At 46.1% G+C, this 11,077-nt stretch overlaps 1 protein-coding gene across 1 annotated transcript; it reads left to right on the forward strand.

The window, feature by feature from the left end:
• The first annotated feature begins 233 nt into the window (after positions 1 to 233).
• SPACA5 (sperm acrosome associated 5) lies at positions 234 to 3,337 on the forward strand. The gene is made up of 4 exons (XM_034950200.4): positions 234 to 1,416; positions 1,839 to 1,997; positions 2,828 to 2,906; positions 3,011 to 3,337. The coding sequence occupies exons 1-4, from the start codon at positions 1,272 to 1,274 to the stop codon at positions 3,105 to 3,107; spliced, it is 480 nt and encodes a 159-aa protein (XP_034806091.1). The 5' UTR covers positions 234 to 1,271; the 3' UTR covers positions 3,108 to 3,337.
• The last annotated feature ends 7,740 nt before the right edge of the window (positions 3,338 to 11,077 follow it).

The raw sequence follows: 11,077 nt of genomic DNA on the forward strand, positions 1-11,077 counted from the left end.
TTATACAGCGTAGTAGCCCAGGAACGTGGGTGCACAGGGATCCCAGTGGGAATCGGCAAATGTGAATGAGCTGAAGAGTGCGCATGAATGGAGGTGATGTTGGGCAGAGTGAGAGGGAATGAAAGTGAAGAGCAGAGGATGGGTGAACGTGGGTATTGTGAGGCAGAGAGTGGACGAAGGCTTCATGGCCTCGGGTGAGTAAAGCGAGGAAACATGGGGAGCCCGATGTGAGCAAAAGTAACGAATTTGAGGCACAGTGTGACAGAACGCGGGTACTGGGAGGCAGAATGGCAGCCATGAATCAGGAGCAGAATATGAGCAAGAAGAGGGTGATAGGGGTTACAATGGGAATAGATTTAAATGAATGAGGCAGTGAGAGGCAGAGTAAGAGTAAATGGAAACAATGAAGAGAAAACTGAGAAAGAACAGTGACTGGAGTGCAGTGGTGCGATCTTGGCTCACTTAGCGTAGGCTAAGTATATGTGGGTAACTTCAGCTAGTGTTTGGGAGTAATAGGGACAGAGCTCCAGGAAATGGGGGTGTTCCTGGGACAGCATCTGAGAGAATAGAGGTGAAGGAGGGGAAGAAGGGGAGTGAAGGGGGGAAATAATGAGGCCCCGGGTCAATGAAAGAAGCTGAAGGCTGGGCCACGTGCGAGTAAGCCAGAGTCATTTGATGCAGGGGCGGGAAATAGAGGCAAAGATAGGGAATGAGTCTGAGTGAGAGTGAGTGGGGTGAAGAAGGAATATGACATGAAAGAATTTGGGTAATGCTAAGTAGACTGTGGGGAATTGCGATAATATGAGGCCCAGTATGGGTGAATATAAGTGGCTGAAAGGCAGTGTAAGTGAATGGAGGAACAAAAGGCAGAATGAGAATGAAGTTGAAAAAGCAGTCAAGCATAAGAATGTATATGTAATACGCCATTTGTAATATGAAATGTGGGGCACATTCCAGTAAATTAGGATGGAACAGCACTTTAAGTGCAGAGAGGTGAACAAGGTACCAAGGATGAGTGCTATGGTTTGAATGTGTGCCTTCCAAAATTCAGATGTCAGAAACTTAATCCCCAATGCAACAGTGTTGGGAGGTGGGGCCTTTAATCCCCAATGCAACAGTGTTGGGCGATGTTCAGGCTTCTGTGTTGCGTGTTCCAGAATCTGCCACTTAGACCTTTGCTCATAGAGCCCAGAGTTCCAGAATGCCCCTAATTCCGAACACCACAGGGTGAGTCTGGAGCAAGTCACCTGGGAGGGCTTACAGGTGCCATAATGAAGGCCTGGGGCACTGTGGTAGTGACCTTGGCCACGCTGATGGTTGTCACTGTGGATGCCAAGATCTATGAACGCTGCGAGCTGGCGGCAAGACTGGAGAGAGCAGGGCTGAACGGCTACAAGGGCTATGGCGTTGGAGACTGTGAGAATCCAGTTGCCCCAAATCCCATCCAAACTCTGAGCCACCCACCACATTCAGACCCAGGCCCCCTCTTGTCCTTTATCACCTCTCCAGGCCTGGGCATGATCCCTTGAGTCACTCCCTGACTGACTATGCTGAGTAGTTTAACTAACACCACCACCATTATTGCCTTCACAACCATCACCTCCATCTCTGCCATCAACACCATCACTACAATCAATATCATCACCACTGTTACCATCATGAATACCATCGCTACCACCATCACTGATGTCTCACCAGAATCACCAACATCACCACCACTAAACCAAGATCACCACCCTCACAACTGAGAGGACAACCATCCCTGTCCTCCCCCCATCCTATCCTTCCCTATTCCCAAGCTCTATACCTACTCCCTGCCTCCCTTCTCCCTGCCCCAGGGCTGTGCATGGCTCATTATGAGAGTGGCTTTGACACCGCCTTCGTGGACCACAATCCTGATGGCAGCAGTGAATATGGCATTTTCCAACTGAATTCTGCCTGGTGGTGTGACAATGGCATTACACCCACCAAGAACCTCTGCCACATGGATTGTCATGGTAAGTCAGCACTGGGGACCCACTGAAGCCCTGCTGGGCCCTACTCTCCCACACATGGAGGGCAAGGTTGTTTAAGCCATAATCTCCTGCAACAAGAGAAAAATGATGGGAAAAGGAGAAAAGTTGCCTGAGCTATTAAAGACACCATCCTCTACACCTACCCAGACTATCCTGAGAGGTTGTTTAGGACAGAAGAGCTCAGAGCTCCCAATCCTCACCCAGAATGGACACTGCAGTTTTCTTAGACTCAGGAAACAGGAAACTTACCTCCATGTGGAACAGAGTTAGAAACTGTCCTGATTTGGGGTTGAGGTTACCCAGGCCCCGAGGAAAGAAGCAGAGTGTCTGGTTCTAGAAACAGAAACAGATAACCTCCATGCAGAAATGACAGAACTTTCCAGATAAGACTGGTGTTGTTGAGGACAAAATAGAATAGCCGTTAAAGTTGTTCAGTGTTGGCCAAAATGGTGGTTGAGGTTGTCCAAGACAGGAAAAAATGGAGACTGAGGTTATTTGGGGCCAGCCCAAATGGAGGTTGAGGTTGTCAAGGACCAGACAGTATGGAGGTTGGGGTTATTCATAACTAGCCAACATGACAATCTAGATCATCCAGGATCAGTCAAAATGAGTTAAGGTTGTATAGAACCAGCTAACATGGTGATTAAGATCATTCATAACCAACTGACAAGAGAATCAAGGTCATCAAGAATCAGTCAACATAGTGGTTGAGGTTCTTCAGGCCCCAAGGAACCCAAAACCCTTGGGCCCTCCATTCACTGTTATCCTATCCCCAATGCACCAGATCACCATGTCCCTCTCTTCCCCCTCAGACCTGCTCAATCGCCATATTCTGGATGACATCAGGTGTGCCAAGCAGATTGTGTCCTCACAGAATGGGCTTTCTGCCTGGTAAGTTCATGGGGATGGCCCAGACCATGGGCAGCCAGGGATAGTGTCACTGCCACCCCATCAACCTGTCCACTTCATCCTCTCTCCTTTCCTTCATTTCCCAGGACTTCTTGGAGGCTACACTGTTCTGGCCATGATTTATCTGAATGGCTCAAGGGGTGTGATATGCATGTGAAAATTGATCCAAAAATTCATCCATGACTCAGATTCGAAGAGACAGATTTTATCTTCCTTTCATTTCTTTCTCTTGTGCATTTAATAAAGGATGGTATCTATAAACAATGCAAAAGATGCTCTGATGTCTGACTCTCTTCATTTATTCAATGCCTGGAGGTACCCTCATTCCGTCACTTCCTCCATGTATTCAAAGCTCTAATTAAGAAATACCAGATCACTCAGAGTGGGGAAGGAAGGGAGGATAGTGTTGTGAATCAAGAGTATGTTGTTCTCCTGGGTTCAGAAGCCATCTCTACCACCTACTAGCTGTGTTGCCTTGGAAGAGATACTTAAATTCTCTGAGCCTCAGTTTCCTCATCTGTTAAATAAGGATGATAATAGTAACTACTTGATGGGGTTATTGGGAGGATTAAATGAATTAATATTTGTAAAACGCATAAAGTGCTTGGTACATAAGACAGTTGTAGGTTTGGAGATAGAGGAGTGGGATGGGAGAGATGAAAATTGGCTTCCCTTAAAAAGAATCACTCTCGGTGGGGTGCAGTGGCTCATGCCTGTAATCCCAGCACTTTGGGAGGCCAAGCCAGGTGGATCATGAGGTCAGGAGTTCGAGACCAGCCTGGCCAATATGGTGAAACCCCATCTCTACTAAAAATACAAAAAAAAATTTAGCCGGGTGTGGTGACATGCACCTGTAGTCCCAGCTACTCAGGAGGCTGAGGCAGAAGAATCGCTTGAACCCAGGAGGCGGAGGTTGCAGTGAGCCGAGATCGCACCACTGCACTCCAGCCAGGGTAACAGAGCGAGACTCCGTCTCAAAAAAAAAAAAAAAAAAAAAAAAGGGTCTTTATTTAAGGCAGATACAGTCTCTTCAGGGGAGAATGAATCTAATAGGATTGTGCTTACACAGGAAGCTCAGTGGGAATCAGGAGTTAAAGGTACATTTCCCCACATCCTCCCACATAACACCATTCTTCCAGCCCCCAGCCCCTCTTTCATGATCAAAGTCTGAAGTTTAAAATGACAGAGCGGGAATGTAGGCAAAACATTCAATGGACACACGTGGTAATAATTTCTTCTTACAGAGTGCCTGAGTGTCACTTTGTGTCTTGAGCAGAGAATTTAGGAATTTCAATTTGCCATTCTTTGCAATGGCCAGCACCTTTGGAAGCAGCCACTCCCATAAGGAAGCAGTCCCTCATGTTCTTTGTACTCTTTGATTGGGGTGGATACTCAAGCACCTGAGACCTTGAAGTGTTCACTTCAACCAAGATAATCACAGATGAGCATGAAAACAGCTAGCTGCCACTGCATGCCAAGGAATGCCGGAGCCCCCTTCCTTAATGCCAACTGGATTTCCCCCACCTTGCACCCCAACCAACCTAGGTAATCAAATCTCACATCTCCCTGTGGGTCCATAAAGGGTGCCAACACTTTGGGTACTGATTTCTTGTTTTTTCTTATTTTCTTTCCTTCTTTCCTTTCTTTTTTCTTTTTTCTTTTTCTTTTTTTTTTTTTTTTAAATGGAGTCTCGCTCTGTTACCCAGGCTGGAGTGCGGTGGCTCACTGTAACCTTTGCCTCCCGGGTTTAAGCGATTCTCCTGCCTCAGCTTCCCGAGTAGCTGGGATTACAGGCGCCCACTACCACGCCTGGGTAATTTTTGTATTTTTAGTAAAGACGGGGTTTCACCATGTTGGGCAGGCTGGTCTTGAACTCCTGACCTCAGGTGATCCACCCGCCTCAGTCTCCCAAAGTGCTGGGATTACAGGCGTGAGCCACCACACCCGGCCTAAAGTATATTTTTAATTGTTGTTTTTTAATGGCTATCTTTAAATCTGTAACTTCCTATAATTTGATAAACCCTTTTGTTCTTGTATGGCACTTATTCTCCATTATGACAAAACAGCGATTTTTAATAATAGTAGATTTTATTAATTTTTCTATGAGAGTTTGGTATTAAATCTGGAGACATTTTTCCTGAGTATCATTTCCAAGGACTATGCTTATTTAATTAATTAAATTGGGTTTCCTTTAATACCTGCATCTAGATTTATGCTGAGGTTTGGCTTCCAACTGACAGCCCTCATACCTTCAAGGCCACAAAAGGTGCCTCTTTAGCTGGTCATCAGCTTGCCAGGCTTCTAGAAAGAATAATAATAATCCACACTCTAGCCTGTGAATACAGCTTTGTCAGAAGTAGGTCTCTGGTGGGACTGACTTTTCTTTCAAGCCTATATACCAGTCAGAAAGAAATTCCAAGTACATTGCTTTCCTACACTCTGAGCTTGAGAAAACAAACAAACAAACCAACCCAAGTTGCTCTAATAGAAATTGGAATGGGAAAGTGATGATAAATATAAGTGAATTTGATTGTTTAAGAAAAATACTTTAAAACTGGGGAGAGGCTGGGCACGGTGGCTCATGCCTCTAATCCAAGCACTTTGGGAGGCCGAGGTGGGCGGATCATGAGGTCAGGAGATCGAGACCATCCTGGCTAACATGTTGAAACCCCGTCTCTACTAAAAATACAAAAAACTAGCCGGGCGTGGTGGCGGGCACCTGTAGTCCCAGCTACTCGGGAGGCTGAGGCAGGAGAACGGCGTGAACCCGGGAGGCGGAGCTTACAGTGAGCTGAGATCCCGCCACTGCACTCCAGCCTGGGGCGACAGAGTGAGGCTCCGTCTCAAAAAAAAAAAAAAAGAAGATATTTCTGAGCTTTCAAAGATGTCCAGCCCTCACTGACCCACTGCAGTATCCTTCTCATCACTTCCCATCTGCTTGCTTGCTTGCTTGCTTCCTTTCTTTCTTTCTTTCTTTCTGACAAGGTCTCACTCTGTCACCTAGGCTGGAGTGCAGAGGTGCGATCTCAGCTCACTGCAACCTCTGCCTCCGGGGTTCAAGCGATTCTTGTGCCTCACCCTCCCAAGAAGCTGGGACTACAGGCATGGCCACCATACCCAGTTAATGTTTGCATTTTTAGTAGAGAAGGGGTTTCACCATGTTGGCCTAGCTGGTCTCAAACTCCTGACCTCAAATGATTCACACGCCTTGGCTTTCCGAAGTGCTGGGATTACAGGCGTGAGCCACTGTGCCTGGCCTGCTCATTTCTTTCTTATCTGTACAACTCAAACTTGGGACTTCTCTCTCTGTGATCCAAAGTCCTCCTTCCTCCAAAGAGGCAATCACATCTGGTTTGGTCACGGGATACCCTGTAACGGAAAATGATACAAGACTTGGGCACGTCTGTGTGGGCTTTGGGACCTCAAAAAGTTAGGAAGGCACATATTCATGAGGCTAAATTTCACATAGGAGATGAAAATAGAAACACCTTGTTCAGTCTAGGAGGGATTAAGAATCTTTAATCCCTAGAACCTGAGGTCAAAATATTGAAGCACTTCAGAGATGGAAAGTTATTCTACTGGATATACCATGAATTACTCAGAGAAGCAATCCTCACCCACAGAGACCAGATGGCTATAGTTCTGTAGTATCACATCTCTATATCTCTCTACATTTCTCTAGCATCACACGGTCCTCTGAGGAGGATCCAGTCAATTCCACCACTCCTGGGTGAAATCCGCAAGACACATCGTCAAATGACATGATCCCTGTAACAGAATGCTTCTATTCAATTGGTTGGATAAAAATTAAAATGATAATACTTTTTAAAATAAAGAAAATATTCTTCAGAGAGAAGCTACTCTTTAACCATTTCAAAAAGGGCTTTTCTGAGATATTCGCAATACCTATATATAGCAAAGGACTTTTATACTACAGAAACTATAAAGAACTCCTACAAACAATAAGATAAATATAAATAGATAATCCAGTAGAAAAACCAGAAAAAAAGATTTGAACAGGTAATTCACAAAAGAGGATATCCAAATGGCCAATAAATGTATGAAAAGGTGCTCACCATCATTAGTCATCACAGAAAGGCAAACTTAAACCACAGTGAGATACCACTATATGCCAACAGAAAACTGAAATTAAGACCAACAACCTTCAGCTTTCCTGAAAGGCTCTTTGAATTCTTTTTTTTTTTTTTTTTGAGATGGAGTTTTGCTCCCATCATGCAGGTTGGAGTGCAGTGGCACGATCTCCGCTCACTGCAACCTCCACCTTCCAGTTTCAAGAGATTCTCCTGCCTCAGCCTCCGAAGTAGCTGGGATTACAGGCGCCCGACACCACGCCCGGCTAATTTTTGTATTTTTAGTAGAGTCAGAGTTTCACCATGTTGGTCAGGCTGGTCTCAAACTCCTGACCTGGTGATCCACCCGCCTCGGCCTCCCAAAGTACTGGGATTACAGGCGTGAGCCACCCCACCAGGCCCAGCTATTTGCGTTCTATTTGAGTCTTTCTCCCCCTAAATCCTGGATCTGCTACCCTTCCAATTTCCTTCCAAGTGTTGGCCGGATGTAGAGCAACTGAAGCTCTCATACATTGTTGGTGGAAGTAAAATGGTGTAGGCACTTAACAGATTGGTTGAATCTACTAAAGCTGAACATCTAAATTAACATCTAAGTTAGTTTATCTAACTTATCTCATCTGCAAGAGGTAGATGATACACCTAACCTAGGATCCAGCAACTCCACTCTTAGGTATATATCCAATGGAAATGCACACATATGTTCACCAACACATGCACAAGAATACTCACAGAAGCATTATTTGTAATAGCTAAAATGGAATATCCACCAGCAGGGGAATGGATTAACAACTGTGTTATATTTATACAAAAGGAATAGTGAATAGTATGGAAAAAGAACAAACTACTGACACATAAGGTAACAAGGATGGATCTCAAAAACATTATGGTAAGTAAAAGAAGCCAGACCCAAAAGAATAATAATGTATAATTCCATTTATATGACATTCAAGAACTGGCAAAAATAATCTATGGTGATAGAAATCAGAAAGTCGTTAGCTGTGAATCAAGAGATAGTGATTGGAAGTGGCATGATGAAGGCTTCTGGGTGGCTTGTCATTTCCTGCTTTTTGATACAGGTATGGGTTACAAAGGTGTTTTCACTTGGCAGAAGTTCATTAAACCATATACTTTATACACTTTTCTCTGTATGTTCTGCTTCAATAAAAGGTCTGACCCAAAACATTTTTAACTAAGTTAGTTTTCCATACAAGGTTTTAAAAAACAGTAAGAGGGCCGGGCACAGTGGCTCACGCCTGTAATCCCAGCACTTTGGGAGGCTGAGGCAGGTGGATCACATGAGGCCAGGAGTTCGAAACCAGCCTGGCCAACATGGTGAAACCCCGTCTCTACTAAAAATACAAAAATTAGCAGGGCATGATGGCACGTACCTATAATCCCAGCTACTCAGTAGTCTGAGGCAGGAGAATGGCTTGAACCCGGAGGCAAACATTGCAGTGAGCCAAGATTGCGCCACTGCACTCCAGCCTGGGTAACAGAGCGAGACTCTGTCTCAAAAAAAAAAAAAAAAGAAAAGAAAAAAGAAAAAAAGAAAAAAGGAAAAAGGCCGGGCATGGGGCTCACGCTTATAATCTCAGCACTTTGGGAGGCCAAGGCAGGTGGATCACCTGAGGTCAGAAGTTCGAGACCAGCCTGGCCAACGTGGTGAAACCCCATCTCTATTAAAAATCCAAAAAATATTAGCTGGGTGTGGTGGCACATGCCTGTAACCCCAGCTACTTCGTAGGCTGAGGCAGGAGAATCACTTGAACCTGGGAGGGGGAGGTTGTAGTGAGCTGAGATCGTGCCATTGCACTCCAGCCTGGGCAACAAGAGCTAAACTCCGTCTCAAAAAAAAAAAAAAAAAAAAGTAAGAGAAAGATTTAAAAATCCCACAGGAAAAAGAGTAGCATTTGTGAAAGAATGATTCACAAAAGAAATATAAAAAGAAAAACGTATGAAAAGATACTCAATTTCATTGACAAACACACACAAAAGAAATGAGATATTTTCAACTATCAAATGGCAAGGATTAGCTCTCCCTCTCCCTCTCCCTCTCCCTCATCCCTCTCCCTCTCCCTCTCCCCCTCCCCCTCCCTCTCCCTCTCCCTCTCCCTCTCCCCTTTGCATGGTCTCCCTCTGATGCAGAGCCGAGGCTGGACTGTACTGCTGCCATCTCGGCTCACTGCAACCTCCCTGCCTGATTCTCCTGCCTCAGCCTGCCGAGTGCCTGGGATTGCAGGCGCGCGCCGCCACGCCTGACTGGTTTTCGTATTTTTTGGTGGAGATGGGGTTTCGCCGTGTTGGCCGGGCTGGTCTCCAGCTCCTAACCGCAAGTGATCTGCCAGCCTCGGCCTCCCGATGTGCTGGGATTGCAGACGGAGTCTCGCTCACTCAGTGCTCAATGTAGCCCAGGCTGGAGTGCAGTGGCGTGATCTCGGCTCGCTACAAACTCCACCTCCCAGCCGCCTGCCTTGGCCTCCCAATGTGCCGAGATTGCAGCCTCTGCCTGGCCGCCACCCCGTCTAAGAAGTGAGGAGCGTCTCTGCCTGGCCGCCCATCGTCTGGGAACTGAGGAGTGTCTCTGCCCCGCCGCCACCCCGTCTGGGAGGTGAGGAGCATCTCTGACTGGCCGCCCAGTATGAGAAGTGAGGAGCCCCTCCGCCCGGCAGCCGCCCCGTCTGGGAAGTGAGGAGCATCTCCGCCCGGCAGCCGCCCCGTTCGGGAGGTGGGGGGCAGCCCCCACCAGGCCGCCGCCCCGTCTGGGAGGTGGGGGGCGCCTCTGCCCGGCCGCCCCATCTGGGAAGTGAGGAGCCCCTCTGCCCAGCCGCCACCCCGTCTGGGAGGTGTACCCAACAGCTCATTGAGAAAGGGCCATGATGACGATGGCGGTTTTGTCCAATAGAAAAGGGGGAAATGTGGGGAAAAGAAAGAGAGATCAGATTGTTACTGTGTCTGTGTAGAAAGAAGTAGACATAGGAGACTCCATTTTGTTCTGTACTAAGAAAAATTCTTCTGCCTTGGGATGCTGTTAATCTATAACCTTACCCCCAGCCCCCTGCTCTCTGAAACATGTGCTATGTCCAGTAAGGGTTAAATGGATTAAGGGCGGTGCAAGATGTGCTTTGTTAAACAGAGGCTTGAAGGCAGCATACTCGTTAAGAGTCATCACCACTCCCTAATCTCAAGTACTCAGGGACACAAACACTGCGGAAGGCGGCAGGTCCCTCTGCCTAGGAAAACCAGAGACCTTTGTTCACATGTTTATCTGCTGACCTTCCCTCCACTATTGTCCTATGACCCTGCCAAATCCCCCTCTCCGAGAAACACCCAAGAATGATCAATAAATACTAAAAAAATTTTAAAAAAATGGCAAGGATTAAAACCATGACAAGAAGATTAGAAAGGGTATTTTCATTCATTATTAGTGGGGGGTGTCAACTTGTACTAACTTTTCAAAAGGCAATTTGGCAATGTCTATGAAAGTTCAAAACGTGCCCACCTTTTGAACCAGGCACTCTAGAAATGCTCACCACTGTGTACAAAGATAGATGACAAGATAAAAAAAAAAACAGGTACTGCTGAGGTTGTAGAGAAAAGGGAATGCTTATACACTGTTGGTGGGAATGTAAATTAACTCAACCATTGTGAAAAGCAGCGTGGCAATTCCTCAAAGAGCTAAAGAGAGAATTACCATTCAACCCAGCAATCTCATTACTGGGTATACAGCCAAAGGAATATAAATTGTTCTACCACAAAGACGCATGCATGCATATGTTCATTGCAGCACTATTCACAATAGCAAAGACATGGAATCAGCCTAAATGCCCATCAATGGTAGTCTGGACAAAGAAAATGTGGTACATATACACCATGGAATACTATGCAGCCATCAAAAAGAATGAGATCAGGCCAGGTGCAGTGGCTCATGCGTGTAATCCCAGCACTTTGAGAGGCCAAGGTGGGAGGATCATGTGAGCCCAGGAGTTCAAGACCAGCCTGGACAACATAACAAGACCTCATCTGTAGACCTCGTCTCTACAAAAAATTAATAATAACAATTTT

This window comes from Pan paniscus, chromosome X (genome assembly GCF_029289425.2).
Source record: "Pan paniscus chromosome X, NHGRI_mPanPan1-v2.0_pri, whole genome shotgun sequence".
Taxonomy (NCBI): domain Eukaryota; kingdom Metazoa; phylum Chordata; class Mammalia; order Primates; family Hominidae; genus Pan; species Pan paniscus.